Source organism: Leptonotus elevatus, chromosome 20, assembly GCF_054856555.1.
Source record: "Leptonotus elevatus isolate MCC_2025b chromosome 20, RoL_Lele_1.0, whole genome shotgun sequence".
Classification (NCBI taxonomy): domain Eukaryota; kingdom Metazoa; phylum Chordata; class Actinopteri; order Syngnathiformes; family Syngnathidae; genus Leptonotus; species Leptonotus elevatus.
Genome location: NC_141258.1, coordinates 14,459,274 through 14,477,330, shown reverse-complemented (window position 1 = coordinate 14,477,330; position 18,057 = coordinate 14,459,274). Strand labels below are relative to the sequence as shown.

General features: G+C 39.5%; 1 protein-coding gene across 6 annotated transcripts in view; it reads left to right on the top strand.

Annotated features, from left to right (window-relative positions):
• The window catches only part of radil2b (Ras association and DIL domains 2b), a 46,147-nt gene that overhangs the window by 22,720 nt on the left and 5,370 nt on the right, over window positions 1–18,057 (top strand). For all 6 annotated transcript variants that reach the window (XR_015091574.1, XR_015091575.1, XM_086063898.1 and 3 more), the window contains 7 exons: window positions 785–822; window positions 919–1,082; window positions 1,861–1,973; window positions 9,100–9,367; window positions 16,667–16,839; window positions 17,066–17,210; window positions 17,307–17,491. Coding sequence is in view for 4 of the 6 variants with exons in the window: in XM_086063898.1 (XP_085920024.1) it covers window positions 785–822; window positions 919–1,082; window positions 1,861–1,973; window positions 9,100–9,367; window positions 16,667–16,839; window positions 17,066–17,210; window positions 17,307–17,491 (1,086 nt within the window). In the remaining 2 variants the exon portion in view is untranslated. The remainder of the gene's footprint in view (window positions 1–784; window positions 823–918; window positions 1,083–1,860; window positions 1,974–9,099; window positions 9,368–16,666; window positions 16,840–17,065; window positions 17,211–17,306; window positions 17,492–18,057) is intronic.

Genomic DNA, 18,057 nt, shown 5'->3' with positions numbered 1-18,057 from the left:
TCGCCACTTGCTGTCAAATGAAAATGACATCACAGTGCCAAAGGGCTCAGGCGACCAATCATGGCTCAGCTTGCGAATGTGACATGACCAAACTCAGAAAACAGGTGCAAAGTGCCACATGAACACACTTAGTGAGCCACGATTGATTGTTACCTGAGGCCTGAGGAACTGTGAAGTCATTTTCAGTCAAAAGCAAGTGACAAAATGGATGGATTTTGCTGCACACCACACACACAACGATATTTCAGACAATGGTGAGTCTCCTTCCCACAAACCACATGTCTGGCAGAGTACCAAGACTGGCCTGTGAGGGGATGCGTGGTGCCACAAAGCATCCAGACTGCTGAAAATTGTAATTAATTAAAGCTAAACTAACAGTTTTTTAGTAGCCACATTTAAATGCTTCAATTATTTTTGTACTGAATGACACGATGTATAAACACTCAACACAACCAGTTGCTCCTTGTGTTTCCAGAAACCGTGCCAGCTTTTTGGTCTCTTCCCAATACGCTATAGTTCCATTTCACGTCACAAACACGGAGTCTGTGACTCTCCCAAACTCGGTGTGGACCACACACATAAGAATTTGCTGTCATAAATACTGACCAGGTTTGACATTTACAATGGTTGGCCAGGCCATTTTTCCGAGTAGACGGGGAGGGTCAAATGGACAAATGGTCATGATTAGACCTCTCAAAATTAGTTTCTACTGACTTCCCATACCTAAGTTGGATTTATTTTTATCATTATAATGATAGTTTGTTTTGTATCATTTTCAACACAGGAGCAAACCAAGGAACTTGCTGCGTTTCAGAAGGAAGTGTAAGCCCTTATTCCTACTTCATACTACAGATTTGTTTAATCATTATCAACTCCTTCTGATGAAATCTTATACCTGGATGTCCTGGGCCCTTTCAGCAATAAGGACATAATTGCAAGACTGTTGCCCCTAGTGGTGTGGCTGTCAAACAGCCTAGAGATGCTCCAGTTCATCCAGTATCAGCTGCCTGTCATCTTGGAGTGGAGAACTAGTGAAGAGAATGAAGATGGAAAAGAAGAAGGAGAGGATGGGGATCATTTGGGTAAGTCACATTTTAAGATTTTTGCATAATCATCATTTTATCAATGCGAAAATTTCTGCATTCTGGATATTGTTATTACAGCCTTACATTTTATTATTTTTTTAATTATTTTTTTAATGATCATTACACCATCAGACTGAAGGACAATAAAATATATTGTGATTCTGAATCAATATCACCACAGTGTTACAATACAATAAAACAGTACACTATGCCAAGTCGTCCTCGCCAAGTCGTCCTCGCCACAGCCAAGTCGTAGCCACTCCATGGCAAGTCAAGGCAAATCACGTCCTTTTACGTTACAGTCATGGCGACCAGTCTACTCACGTCATGGCGACCAGTCTACTCACCTTTCTCCCTATGGTTAATAAAAGTACCACACATTGCACTTGATTCCTGTTTGCCTGCATTTGGGACCACCATCCCTTATCCACTCTCATTCCATCATGACAGATTTGTGAATAATAATCGTGGGAAATAGGCCTTTGGAGTAAAAAAAAAAAAAAGTGAACAAGTTTTGGTTCAGCTCCTGAGGCAGATTAAAGACCACCCACGTTGCCCTCGCTTAACATGACTCTTTCAACACTGTAAAATTATTGATGGAAGTTTGCATGGTCAAAACCAGCAGAATCAGCAAAAATGAGGGCGTTTTCCTCCCTCTCTCATCTAAAAGGTCCTTGCTACCCCATAGAGTAAATCATGGACAATGGAATTTGCAGCAAAAACAAAAGTGTTGCTTTTATATTTTTGTTCAGTGTAGTTGTTGCTTCTTTTTTAGACCTGCTAGAGTTGCAGCTGTCCTGTGTGCGCTCAGCCAGTGAAGAAACAATGGCGGCCCTGGAGGAGGTCATCATGCTTACTTTCCAGCAGTGTGTGTACTACATCACCAAGGTAAGTTTTTATATTAATTTAATTTTAATTTATGCTCCCAATGAAATGTGATTGTATGCTACTGTCTGTCAGTGGCATAAATAAGCATTTAGTTTAGGCAAATTACACACTGCTAATTGGCTAAAGTTGCATAATGTCTGCCACTCTGGTGTTTAGTGAAAAAATGCATTGCAGAAAGGAAAACATATCAAGAATTGCAGAAAATAATAGGCTGCTCTGCTAAAATGATCTCAAATGCTTTAAAATGGAAAGCAAAACCAGAGAGACGTGGAAGAAAATGGAAAACAACCATTCGAACAGATCGAAGAATAGCCCGAATGGCAAAGCCTCACTCAACCAATGATCAGCTACAGGGAGATCAAAGACGGTCTGAAGTTATCTGTGAGTACTGTGACAATTAGAAGACGCCTGTGTGAAGCTAATCTATTAGCAAGAAGCTGTCGTAAAGTCCCACTGTTAGAAAAAAGAAAAGACTTATGGTGAAGAAGAAATGCCCTTCAAATGGGTGTTTCAACAAGATAATTACCCCAAACAGACCAGTAAATGAGCAGCATCTTGGTTCCAGAAGAACAAAATTACAGTTATGGAGTGGCCAGCTCAATCTGATAGAAAACCTATGGGGCGATATCAAAAGTGCTGTTTCTGAGGCAAAACCAAGAAATGCAGAGGAACTGTGGACTGTTGTCAAATCATCCTGGGCTGGGATACCTGTTAATAGGTGCAAGAAGTTGGTCGACTCCATGCAACACCAATTTGAAGCAGTTCTCTGAAACCATGGTTATACAACTAAATCTTAGTTTAATGAGTCACAGGAATGCTAAATCCAAGAACATTTTATTTTATAATGTAAATATTCAAATTTGTAAAGAAAAATACAGACACTGCTATTTTTTTGATCAGTACAAAAAAAAAATTCTTAAAAGCAATTAAAAAATTGACAACTGTTTCTTCATGTTTTGATTTAGAATAAGATCTGCAGTGTTCCCAAAGCATGAAAATAAAAACTATTGGACTACTACTTTAGTATTTTGACCTTTTTAAACACATTGCTATTATTTTGACTGTAAGTGTGAAATCAGCCCAAACTTTTGACTTTCTTGGTCTTTAACACTCTTTCCTCCTGGGTCACACCTATCACTGCATGAGACTGCAGTAACAGTCCGTGTGGGGAAAAACTCTCCACAAAATTCCATCATAATGCAAATAATCTGTGATATAAGTAAAATAAAAAATAAATACATGTGATTCAATGAACCCCCAAAAGTTGGGCCACAACACAGAGAGGGACAACTGTGCCGCTTATCAGAAAGTAACAGTCAGCTAATGCTAATCTGTGCATCCAAAAGCGTTGCAGCTGTGGGGGATGCGGGTGTTTCTGAGTGATAGTGCCTCGGCATGATAATGTTCCAGACAGCCTAGTCCGGTCCCTTCAAAGTGGTGAGAAGTTTTCGTCCAGCATAGCTGATAATGTCACTCCAGGGACCCACTATTTGTGTATACAAACCTTTGAGAAGCTGATTTTCTATAATAACATGGATGCTGCTTTGTGCAATGAGTAATGATAGAACAGAAAAGAGCCTTGCCCAAACAATTCCAGCAACGTTGGAAGCACAGTATTGTTCAAAATGTCTATGATTAACTTGTTCAAACTCAAAAGTGTATAGATACATTTTTTAATACTTTGTCCTTCACTCTCAAAAACATATTTACATTTGTTATGTTTTTATATGCAAGAGCATACAAAAGGCTTTGATACAGCTTCTGACATTAAGAGGTGCCTTAAAGCAATGATAGTTATTACAAAAACGGCCAGCAAGTGCCAGCAGAGTATAAGAGATCAACCATGGCCATGTTGCAACCAGCTCTTTTTCCCAGTCTTTTCAACAAGTTTGTGAATAATGATGAAACTTAGCTATATTCTAATGCTAATTGCTGCAAAACGGAAACAGATACAAATATGTTTTCTTCCTGATGAAAGAAGAGACTCTAATCTTTGTTTTGGTAGGTTCCATGTTTTTATAACAATAGAACACAATATTCTGTGGGCCTTGCAAAATGAGTCAAAATCCAGTAAAGCAGACGGGGGCGAAGGGGGTTGCTTCAGTGAAAATGGCTGGGAGTGAATGAATTAAGATTTAATGCTGCGTTTTGTCCAACCCCTGATTGGATGATTAACCAAATATGGTGTTTTATTATAGATTGGTTCCTGCTAAAACTACAAACTACTACCATTGAGAAGTCAAACATCTCTTGTGTTGTAGCTCCATCTGGCCCCAACACCTCTCAACGTGTCGCTCACGAAAGGAAAATAATCAATGACAAACTGAGGATAAAGGGCCCAGTTTGCTGCTGACAGCTTTTAAGCTGAGCCACCGGCCACAGCGGCAGACCACACTGGGGTCATTGTGACACTGGTGAAAGACAAGACACCGAGGGGCTTTGTGTGAATGCTGTATATACCGATGGAGCTCAGCCAAGGTCTTTGAACTATTGCCAAGGAATCTTTGCATTGCAATATTTTCCATTAGGTGCTTAACCTAATAAACTCATTTTTTACTCTCATGTTATTTTGTGGGTTAAAATCTAAATCAAGTTGAAAAAACAACAACAAATATTAGTTTTTCGCTATGAAACTTGGCACCAGCAGACAGTAAGAAATTGTTCATTTTGACATATTATAACAAACAATGTTTCTCAGGATGCATTTGGAACATTGAGCGTATCCTGGGTCAAATTGACCCAACAAATAGTTTTTTTCTTCTTCTATGAAACTTCACATCAACATACTATATAATAAAATGTCTTGACTAATACAGTAATTGGCTACCTAATTGTGAACATCCAGCCACCAGAAAAGCCAAAATAGAAAAAAATGCTAAGTTTAACAGAGTAAAGTATGATAGTATGAAATTTCAAACAATTGAGATATTGTAAAACACTAATATGTCATTATTGCTGGCATGGAATCTGAAAACAAACACCAAAGTATAATTAAATCTGTGGGTTATCTATTTTTGGGCCCAGGTTTATTGACACAACATGCTCTCGTGCTTTCGTAGTTTTTTTTTTCATCCCTCAACTGCAAAACATACAGGTGTGAGTGTGACTGTAAATGCTTGTGTGCCCAAAGCAAGTTATGTGAAGTATCTTATGATTATTGCATTGCTGGTCCAACAGGCCATCAGCGGCCAACAAGCCGAAGTCTCACATTTCATGCCAGTAGAATTGGATTTTGTGCCTGATTCAGCTCATTTGGTTTTCTGTTACCCTGCTTTCCTTGCAGGAAGGAAGTCAGTGATATGACACAGTATCTCTAAAGTGGGCATAATAGTAGCTGTACATTTCTGTTCAGTGCACCAAGACCAATATATTCCTGTCCACAACACAATTTCTTTCAAATAACCTGTCTAGGGAAATACAATACATACATACTTCTTGCATGATATTAAGGATGTATATGTCCGTGCTACTGAGTATATCATTTACTTAACCCCATGTATAGCATAGCAATAACTTAGCAATAGCATAGCATAATATAGCAGCATTTTATAAGATAACAGAGTTTAGTGTGTCAGAATTTAGGGTAGTTTAGGATACCACATAGCATTACTGACTTGCAAAAGAATTCATATCTCTTTAACCTTTCCACATTGTGTCATGTTACAACCTCATACATACAAAATCATAACCTAAGAGCTAACACCCGTTTTTCATAGAGGTTCTGGCAGTGTTTTTGGTAAAAGATTCATAGCGGAGTTTAAAATGTTAATGTTAAAATATTTTTCTACATCATGCATGATCCACCAATGCCCATATGAGTACATACAAAGAGCCCTGACTTTTTAACTGCAACTGTGCCCACTCCACAGTTTCTTGGGGTGGGAAGGGGTGGCGTGGTGGAGGGTGACGTCATGTTCGTCCCTGCAGACATGTTGTGTTAGCTAGCGTATGACACAATTGGAAACTCGAATCTGAAAAAAACAACAACTCCAGCTCAGGCGCCAAGAAAATTGCATAAACGAAGATTTTTTTCAAGCAAACGTATGTGTATGAGCTTGTCACAGAGGCTGCAGTTACTCTTGAAGCCAGAGGTGGCAGTCGTGAGTAAAAAAAAGTGACAAACTCCGTAATGCATCTTTAATCTTTTTTGATGGGTGTCACTTAAACGCAGATTTTCACAATTCGTGGGACACCCTGGTCGCTATCCCCCATAAGTTGCGAGAGCCCACATTATTATCAATGGGATTTAGGTCAATGGCTTTCGTCTTGACACATTTCCATAAAAGCCAGATGTGCTCGACTAATAGGAGTTTTGTGGACATTTGAGTTGTGGATCTTTGCAGCTGCTTGTTCTCGAGCATACCTCAGAGGTCCTGACAGAACAGCTGTATTTATACATCATTAAATTACACATGACATCTGAAGGTGATTGTTTGCCCTATTGGACAGCATATATGGAAACAAATGTGCTACAGTTTCACTGACATATTTATGGACTAATTTCCTATTTTGTAGTATAGTAAAGAAAGTGGATTTGCGGAGTGGAATGGTGCATGGGTTTGTTTAATATTTTCAAAGACATAAAATATGAAACCGCATGCTCCTGGATAGTGTAGGGTGCTAATGTGGCCAAAAAGCTGTTCTATATGTTAATTTAATTAGCTTTTTGTCCCTGGTGAGTGAAGGATAAAACTTTTTTTATCGCACACATTGCACTGATTGTGCCAGCAAGTCATTTTATCCATCATGCTTGTCAACTCATAACACCATGCAACCCTCTTCTATTCCTGAATGAAAGAACAGAATTAGGGAGGAATGTGATGAAGTCTCCAATGTCAAGCAAAGGCCTCTCGATTGTGGCCTAATGATTAAGTGTAGTGTCAAGACTCCCTTACGAGTGAGTACAAGCCAGTCTGACCTATTTTCAGTTGTGGAAATTTTAGGGTGAATGAATGTCCCTGCTTTAACTGCACTTTCACAAATACAGTAAGAAGAGGCAGAGTGTTTCTACTTTACACACAATGTTTCGATGTGGTGAATATTGCTGCAGCATGGAAAACAACAGGCGCCATTAATGACAAGCTATTTCAACTGAAGACATTTGTTGATGGATATGCGCACATTTCCCCAGACTTGTGGGCAGACTGTTTATTTGCCCATTATGATGAATGCACAGTTTTGACTGTGAGACAATACAGGTCTTTGGCTGAATGTGGTAAATCAAGCATTAAGCTTAGTTTCATTCTCGCAGCTTGGCTCCACCGATCTGCATTTTCCAACCAGAAAACATAGTGTTTTTCCCCATTTCCATTGTCTCATGTGCGATGGGCGCTGTGGCTGTCTGCATTCTGTCGTTTGTGTTCAGCCTTTCCCCGCCTACCTTGGGCTTTACAGTCAAAGTAAAATGATCTGCTCAGGGCGGATTCCTTCACAACTCTTCACTCAGCAGTCTTGTTACAGCACAGTGCCAAGCCCTCATGAGCCATATTCAGCCTTTTTGGAATGTGGATCTAGTGCCGGTGCCGGCCTTGGTGGGCGTAAGAGTGAGATTTCTGGGGAAAGGGGATGTCTGCGTACAATTAGCCTAAACAGAGCTGTCATTGTCCATGATTTACTCTATGGGGTAGCAAGGACCTTTTAGATGAGAAAGGGAGGAAAACGCCCTCGTTTTTGCTGATTCTGCTGGTTTTGACCATGTAAACTTCCATCAATAATTTTACAGTGTTGAAAGAGTCATGTTAAGCGAGGGCAACGTGGGTGGTCTTTAATCTGCCTCAGGAGCTGATCACTTCACAAAGGTTTCTTGACAGTAATATGTTATATGTGACCTCACTAGTCTGAACATGACATTCTGATTAATAATACATTTGTGGAATGTGAGTTATGAAGCAAAATCGGGCCATTTTGCCACTTTCTGTCGACTGAAGATGACATCAATGTTGCTCAGGGGTCAGGCAGCGACCAATCACAGCTAACTTATTTTCTGAAGCTGAGCTGTGATTGGTTGTTACCTGAGACAGCAGTGGCAGTCGACAGCAAGTGGCAAAATGAGATGGATAAAAACAGCTGTATTTTGCTGCTTAACTCATATTCCACTAACACAGTCCGGTCGTCGAGGGCTTGAGTCCTGCATGATTTAGAGGTTTCCAACGTTCAACACAGCTGATTCGTATTTAAGCTAATCAGCAAGCTCTGCAGGAGCCCAATAATCATCCTGATCATTGAATCAGGTGTGTTGGAGTAGAGAAACCTCTAAAACATGCAGGACTCAGGCCCTCGAGGACCAGATCGTGACACATGTGCACTAACACAATATCAACCAGAATACCATATTTAGACTAGTGGGGTTGCATAGAACAACATTATTACATTGTTGTAAAAAAGAAAAAATGCGGGTTGACTTAAACATTTCAATATTATGTTATATTATGTTTTATATTTATTTATATATATATATATATATATATATATATATATATATATATATATATATATATATATATATATATATATATATGTGTGTGTGTGTATAAAAATGTGTGTGTATATATATATATATATATGGTTGTGTATATGTATATATATATATATATATATATGTGTGTGTGTATATATATATATATATATATATATATATATATATATATATATATATATATGTGTGTGTGTGTGTGTATATATATATATATATATGTATATATATATATGTGTGTGTGTATATATATATATATATATATATATACATACACACACACACACACACACACACACAATTGCTCAGGGCTCAGGCAACAACCAATCACAGCCCACCTGTTTTCTGAAGCCGAGCTGTGAAGCCCTGAGCAACTGTGATGCCATTTTCACTTGACAGAAAGTGGCAAAATGTCCGCCTTCTGATATTGATTAAAAATGCTGTATTTTTCTGCTTACAGGTAACTCATATTGCACGCAATATTAACCAGAATACCACAAATAGACTAGTGTGGCTGCATAGAACATATTGTTAAGAAAAAAATTTTTGGGGGGGGGGTTGACTTCCCCTTTAAAAACGTTACATTGTCCACCAATGGAATGTGTCACAATACGTAACGTAACGCAGCTCAGTTGACTGATTCTGTCCTACCAGGTCCTTCACCCCATCTTGCCGGGCTTTCTGGACTGCAACCCATTCAAAGAGGGTCTCGAGGGTCACTCTCTGACTGGCGAAGGTGCTCCAGTCCTGAGTAGCAACGGGCTGACGGTCCCTGATCAAGTCCAGCAGGTTTTGGAGGTCCTGTCCGAGACCCAGAAACTACTGTCAGACTGTCAGCTCCATCCTGAGATTTCCTCACAGCTTATTGCCTTCCTTTTCTACTTCATCAATGCATCACTCTTCAACTTACTCATGGAGAGAGGTACCTGTGCATCATACACACTCATAGACAATCAAATTACTTGTTGTGCTTCAAAGTAAAAACAATACCTGATTTACAGATAAATAAGCTACCAAGCTAAAGCTAAGCTAAGATAAACAAGCTACTGTCAGTTGAGTAGAAGCACCTGTGGATTAAATCAAAGGGTGGCAGGGTTTTTACTACAGAACAGCATCACAGCGGAATCCAGATTGCCAGAAAATAGAAGAAAAGAAGAAAGTAGTTGTATTAAGGCCTAGATACACCAATCCGAAGTCGGCCACATTACCCACTTTGGCGTTGGCCCAAACATCGGCATGTCACGTAAAAAAAATGACATAAATACACACCGCACAGACACAGACTATCACGTACCGTCAGCGCATGCGTGAGAAGTAATTCCCCTCCATACCATTGGCGGCGGTAGTCATCATTCCTAAAGGCAACCGGCAATAGTGATGGGCATGACAGTTCTTTTAAGTGAACTGCATCTTTCGAATCAGTTCATTAAAAAGAACCGTTCAAAAGATTCGTTCATCGAATCGTTCATCTACGCTGATACGTTCGTGAACCGGAAATGGCAACACGTTCACTCACTGACTTGTTCACTTGCTGATCCGCGTTGGCTAACGGCAATAGCATGGGAGTACAATCGGCCGTGTCTGACGCTGGCTGCTGATTAATCGTTCGCGAAAATTGACGACATGAGGGTGGCTGAGCTCAAATGAACTGAGAAAAGAACGAATCACTTCAGGAAGCGATCCGTTCACTCACGTTCACTGAAAAGATTCGTACATGAACGACACAACACTAACCGGCAACCTCTTTACCGGAGCGGGATTTAAAAACGTAAACAACTCATAACGAAACGAAAACGCCGCTGGAACAAGCTTCGTCCCCTTCTCGTTCCCGAACGCCTGGATGCACTCCGTTGTGGCTTATCCTGGACCCTGTCGACTCCTGGCTGCTACCGATCGTCGGTTCACCCGAAAAGCTTCGGCCGTGCTGCCCTCCGCGTTTTGGATGAGGTGCCGACCTCCAGCTTCTGAAGATGCTTCCTCGAGACCACCGGACGGAAGGGCCATGCACTCCTGCTGCTCCCACAAGGATCGCGCCGTTAAATGCGCGGTCATTGACAAACAAAACGTTTATTTTGAGGGAGTTTTTTCTTTCCAACAACTTTCCAACACCGCTATGATTGAATTACTACCGCCTGGCTGTGCTTACTTGGACGCTCCGAGGACGTCGGGCCGAGGTGGAGGAATGGCAACTATATATTAAAAAAAAAACTAATTTAAATGTAATCGATGTCTATTTACCACATTGATCACAGCTTTGAAGCCACCTTCTTTGAAGTCAGCCAAACTGTCACTGTGCTGTGCTGTTTCATTTACACCTCATCCGAGTAGTTTGGGGAGGAAAAATCGCTTAATACACTACAAGATAATCAGTCAGGAGGACCTTTCAGAAAAATCTGACATTCAAGACAGAGAGGTTTATTCAAAACTGTTTCCTGTTCTTATGTTGTTAGCTATCATTGGTACTTTTCTGTGGTGGCAACAACAACAAAACAAAAACACAGACACGCTTATGGAGCTCAAATCTTTCCAGGAATAAATAGCACCCTGAGGCTGGATTGCTTCAAAACCAGATTAAATCATGGTTTAACTTTAAATTCTATTGCACTACAAGTTTAACTTGAGTTTGTTTGTTTTGTTTAATTCATTTTTCCTTTCGGACAATTATGAGGTAGACAAACAGACATGCTCAATCTCATTATAATGGGGTCAACACACGGGAAGCGACAAGCGACAGCGAAATACGTACCTCGTCGCCTCGCAGATCTCATGCTACGTTCAGACCAGGGAGGCGTTTTCGGTGGCGCGATTGCATTGTAGTCAATGGACTTTGCGTGCGTGGGGGGTGGGGGTGGGGGGCTGGTGTGCCGAGCCGTTTCCCGCAATCATTTCGCTACTTCGCCCATTTTGCCGGCGTTATTTGAATTGAACGTTTGACACCATCGCATCAGCGACAGCCAATCGGTGTCGAGATAGTCCACATCACCAAATACGTCACAGACAAAACACAGGAAGCGGTTGCAGAACATGTAGCATAGCAATAGAGGATAGCTTGATCGTCGCGGTTTGCAGACATCCGGAGCTGTACGACACGGTGAGTCACATGTACCGGGACCGGGCCAAAAAGGTGATTGCTTGGAGGAAGAAGCGTTGTGGTTGGCTTATCTGGTGAGTTTGTTTGTTTAATTGTCGAAGTGTGAAGCGAGCTAGCAAAGCTACAATAAAGTTAGCACCACCTACCAAAGTGGAAATCCCTCCTCTTCCTCCGTTGAGGCGCAGAGCAAAACAAATCCCATTGAGAACCCCGTGAACAAACACTCGCGAGACCAGCATAGCGTCGCGATATTTTCGGCTCGGTCTGAACATAGCAGCAACACACGGGACGCAATAAGCAGCCGCGACTTGATTGTCTATTAAAATTGGAGGGAATCTAAACGTTTTCATTGTAATGTAAACACAGAAGTTTCACTACGTTACGTAATTCCAGTATGGAGATCCATCCATTACCTATTGTTATTGTTATTGTTATTGTTATTGTTATTATTATTATTAACTGTTACAAAAACTGTAAAGAAAACTTACTGGACAAATTAACCCTGTACCAACAATCTCTCATAAGCTGGCCTTTTTGTTGAAGTCACGGAAATGATTGCGTGAAGTATCGTACAAAATTATAGTTTTTTGAGGGGGGAAGTTTACAAAATGATAAACGCTGCTAAAATTATCTCATCCATTTTGCAGGATAGCCCACTGTGTAGCATGCCCTGCGTTCATTGGCTCATCAATGAAACCTTCACTGATTGGTTGAAGCCCCGGCGACAGCGACAAACGTTGAACATGTTTCAACTTTCTAGTATCGCATCGCGGACACGCGCGCGATTTTTCACATGCACGAATGTCACGTGTCGCCGAGAGGGAGGGGGAAAGGCGATTTTCGCCTTGTCGCCCTGCTTCCATAGGAAATGAATTGAGAGCGAGCGACGTCCCCTCCCGTGTGCAGAGCCCATAACGTAGCCGATCAAGTTAATTTCTGAGAGTAATATTACAGTAGTCTAATGTTTTTGCTAGCTAGCAAGTTAGCAACAACCTAAAGTCAGGGCTGTCAACTTTTGACCAAACCTTGGAGTAAGACTTCGGTCGATTGATCGGTCAGGGATATTGGGAGGTGTTTTTTGTTTTTGTTTTTTGGGCGGTTATAAGGTGATTTTAAACTTTATTTTTTATTTTTTTTAAAGGAACATCAGTAAATTTCACAGACACCATCCTTCAACATTATTTAACATTATTGATTTTTTTGAAAATAATAATAAAGGGGACCTGCTGCACGAAGATGCAGCCTCGTACCAGCCCGACCAGAGCAGTGAAGGTTCAGTTTTGGTTCAAACTCTGCACAGTCTCCAGCTTTCAGGCCGAGGCTCATATCTTGTCATCACACCTTGCCTGCATAAAAGCAATACAATTAATAATCCAGTGTACACACATGATCAAATATTCAAAAGACAAATATTGAAGAAATAGCATAAGCATAGCATAAGATGCATTAGTATTGGTTATATTGAAGGGTTCACCGCAGTAACTCTAATATCAAAAAGACAAAAATAATAACCAACAGACTAATGGGCTCTATAAGCACTCCAATTACATTCAAATTTCTCCACATAGTAATGCACAATGTAAATAAGTCACTTTAATGGCATTTCACATTTGACATTAGTTGTATTCGGTGTTAAGTAATTTGGTATTATTTTAAAAAAAACGACAACATAACTGTAGCAAACTTTCGTCAGCCCAGTGTCACCGTGCCCCGCAGCCAACCGCTTCTGCATTCCACAACTCGCTGAGTGCGCTATGTCATGTGACCACATGGCACAAACGTTACACTTATTAAACTAAATAAATAATTTGAAATTCTATTGGAAATTAGAGTTTTTCCATTCGACTTACACCCAGAAATAATTTTTTTATAAATGTAATTGGAAATTGAAGTTTTTCTATCCACAGATATTTTTTCTTAGCGTGAGAAATGAGAGTGTAATAATGGACAGAAATGCGTGTGTGTCACGCTCATTGCGTGAGTGTTGACAGCCCTGATAAAGTTTAATCAAACAAGCACCTGTTGAAACAGGCTCGGAGTCCTGACAACACGCTTCCAGTGCTAGCCTGTAGCCTATATATTTAATTGTGTAATTAATTATTAACTTAGATATCAGTATCCACAATTATCCCTATTGATTTAAACTTAGTTTACATTCAGTTAAATTGAATTTTACCAAACCGAGATAAAATTTAAATGGTGCAACAGAGTTCTTCTTAATTTTAAAACCGTATTAACTCATTTTAAACTTAGTTTTACTCATCTGTGATTAGTTAGTCTTAGATTAAATTAAACATTTTTAGTGAGTGTAACCCAGTCTTTGTGTTATATGGAGGTCAAACATGTGTAGGAAATAGTAATCCTACTGTAAGTGTTTTGTAAGTGTCACCAAACAAATCCATTCACACAGACAACAAACAAAAAAAATAACAACTGAAAGTGCTGTTAAAATGCCACATCCGTTGTTGGCAGTGTCACTGAAAATGTTGCACCCTAACTGCTCGCCCCCCTTTAGCAGAACAAAGAACAAAATGTGAGGAAAATGCTAGGAATTAATAAACATGGTATTATCATTAGCTGAAAGTTAGATTTTCTTTTCCTGGAAACAATTTAATGACAAACTACAGCAGTAAAAAAAAATTGTAAATCCAAACTCACCGCAAACTACAAACATGAATGCGTGGTGGTCAGACACAAAAAAACTGTTGGTCTCAAGAATCCAGTGGGAAATTATCTTAAAGCAATTTCTGGCTGCATTTTAGAAAAATTTGAGGTTGTAATAATTTGTGACAGAACATTCACATTTGGCCTTCAGAGCATCAAATACTTTATTGATTAATATCAGAACAATTGCTTACTTAATATCACAAATGTATCCAATCATTACAGTGGTTGTACTGTATGCATGCAGTGCATAGGTGTAACAGTTAAATCTTGGCTGGTCCTGTGAATGAATCCCTATTCTTATGCCAGTTAAAATACAATCGATTCAGTGGCAAGACTGAACCCTCCACTTTAAGTCTGATGGGACCTCTGTCGATACAGTTGTCAGACTGTACAATACCAAGTGAATCTGATGCCTTTGGTTCAAATTGCCAACTTGTCTGTGGATACATGCGCAACAAAATGCTGACAAATCAGTCTAGAGTTTGTGTGGACTTTTGAATGAGAACATGTGTGAAAACACCCGCATCATACGCATATGCCTTTAATGGTGACAGTTGATTATGAGCAGCTAATGTTTAAAATATGTCTTAATGCGGTCTACATATTATTGTTAACATGGCACACGTGCTGTCCCAAATACAACTCACCCAAAAGTCACTCAGTAACGCCCTCTGGAATTATTATTATTATTATTATTGTTATTATTATTATTTGTTTTTTAAACTTTGCCTCTAATACTGTTTTTTAATCTAAAAAAAAACATTTTAACTGTGGGGAAAAAAATATGCTTGGTTGAAACTTACTTCAAATAAAATAGTCAATACCTATTAATGAAATTAAAGCCAGATGTAAATAATCCACCTGCAGTGAACCAGAAATGCTGTCTTTTTCTGTGTTCCATCATAATTTTATTGCGTGTGGAGCATGCAGTCAGCTGTCAAAGTGAATTTAAAAGGACAATTTCACCAAACTGTGTAAAATACACTGTAAATTTGCAAAATAATAGCCTATCAGAACATTTATTTTATCTTGGTAAAGTGATTTTTGCTCTGAACCTCAGCGTACAATATCGGCATTCATGCTGAAGTCAACACCTTAATTTTCACGCACAATTGTAAACTGTCATCTGTGAAGTGTGAGTGATGTTTGGTTGTTTTTTGCAGTTCATGCAGGGCAGTGGTGGCCAAAATACGGCCCAGGGGCCATTTGCAGCCTGCTATCCATTTTTAGGGGCCTGGAGTATATACTAAAAAATAACTTTTGACATGGTCTGTAATACTATTTTGTTTTTTTTAAGGGTGGGATTAGGGTGAGAAACGTTAGCAGTGTAGCTGTTGAAAAATTGGGGGGATATGAGTAATTGGGTCTACCACTACTACTACTACTAAACTTTTCTAAATATGCATACACACAAATACATTTACAGACAAAATAGTAACAACATAATTTTTCCTCATATTGTGGAGAATAAAGATAATTCCATTTCAGAAACAAAAATGCATCAAATATTACATGACTTATCCTCAAGTATGGTCAGTTACTACAGATTGCTCTTTGGTTCTGAATGTAGAGATGGGATTTAGCTGCTGCTCAGTGGGAGGGGCTATCTAATCAAGTGGGATACACCTCAAAACAACAGGAACATTCTCAGCTATTTGCTTTATCACCTTTAAAAGAAAGTCTTGACAGCATTTATTTTAATAATTACATTACATAAATAATGTATAATCGAGTGATTGATTTGATTGATTGATTTGACCATGTGTAATACGTTGGCCCTTGCATCTTTCTGTTTTCTTTATGCGACTCTCTGAGGAAATCGTTTGGACACCCCTGATAACCTGACACCTATGGGTGTCGCAAATCGGTGCTGGTAATGACAAAAAACATTTTATTTTAATATTAGAGTCTTCAAATTTAGAATGACATTTTGGAAAAGAATACAGTAATTTCCAAAGTCACAGATCACCACAGCAGATCCAAAGTTTTGCCCATAGAATACTATAATAAAGCCTCAAACAATGATGAACCACATTTACTATAAGTTTGTATTACTACAGCAGAAGGGAGAACACAGACAGGATATATATATAAACTTCAGTGCCTGCAGCTGAATTGCTGAGGAGAAAGCGTGTGGTAGTTGACACCCTACTAATATTTCACCACAGGAATACAACCACTATCAATACACTTTATTCATTTGTCTTTAAATAGCATTTGACACAATCAAATTCACTGTTGGCGTTGAAAAACATGGAATATCTCCAACCTTTGCCTTCATTTTGGTTGTATTTTTGTTTTTATGCTGACTCAGCGATCATGTGCATTTTGTCATGTTGGAATCAAAGACAGATGAGCTATTAAATATTACAGCCAGCCTGGCAATAAAAATGGAGCTCAATAAATCGTCCTATTTAGATCATGACCAATTTCAAAGAGGACTTTTTCTTGATGTGTTTGCAGGCCCAGAGCCAGCTTTCTATCAGCGGTCTATAGGCATTCGCATACGGACCAATTTTGACTTGCTCCTGAACTGGTCCCAGACAACTGGATTGGGAAAACTGGCTTTGGAGCACACGCGCACACTTTCATCAGCTATCAATCTTCTGACTACGCCAAGGAAAAATTTACTCCAGGTGAAAAGATGCACACTTACAAGGAGATGGTTAATTAAAGGCAACATATTGTCTTTTTTTCACAATTCAAAATAGCATGTCTGTCCAATCTCTTGTTGAAATACGCCAGGATTCAACTTTCCACACCGTATATTTTGTCTTGCTGAAATGAACCCATTATTTGCACAGTAATCAATTGACATTAACTTCAACAGCCGTCTGACTAACTAGTATTAATTATGTACAGAGCTCTTGGGCCTCGTTACGATGTGACTTCCCTGCCCTGAACGCAGCTCAACTGAACCACCTGCTCAGTCTTTACAGCCCAACATGTCCCACCAGGCACTCATGGACTCCATGCACCCGAGATCAAACAGAAGCACACAGAACTGGTGAGCGTAAAACACATTTCGGTTCACTACTTCTCTTCAGTAATGTCTTTATTGTTCTCTCTGCCATTATATTCTGTATGTCTCTTGCATTCTCAGAGGACATCCTACAGAGTTTTGATACCCACCATCCTCTTGTGCTACCAGATGAGGATTACCAGTTCATGGTGGGAAGAGCAGTGACAGATTCCGGCTTGATTGAACATTTGAATAAGCTCAAAGTATTCATTTTCAACCTCTCTAATTTAAAGTCCCATGGGGTCACAGCTACTGGCCAGAACCAGGTAACACATTTCATGACTACTGTCAAACAGTAAGGCAACATGGATGTTCTAGTCTGGTCTGCCTCACAGTTGTGAGATTCAGAGTTTGAATTTCGGCTCCTTCCTGTGTGGAGTTTGCATGTGCTCCACGTGTTTACCTGGATTTTCTCTAAGTACTCTGACTTCCTCCCACAAAGTGAGTGTAAATGGATGTTTGTCTATATGTAACATGTGATTTTTGGCGATGAACATGAAAACTCCACACAGGAAGCCCGGAGCAAAGATCCTGGCAGACCTGCAAACCATGGACTTCAGTTTGCCTCAGATTTAGCTATAGTTCTGTTTCACATCCCAATCATGGAGTCTGTACATTCTATTTTTTTTTAATCAATGGGAATAGTTAACATTACCATAAACAATCAAGGAAATTACATTAACTCATTCAATCCCAAAAACGTGTAAAAAAGTTTTTTGTTCTTCTCTCACAAAAACACGTTTTTTATGTTGTTGTTTTTAATGCAAGCATAGAGAAGGCTTTGATGATGCAGCTTCTGACATGAAGAGGTGGCTTAAAGCAATGGTAGTTA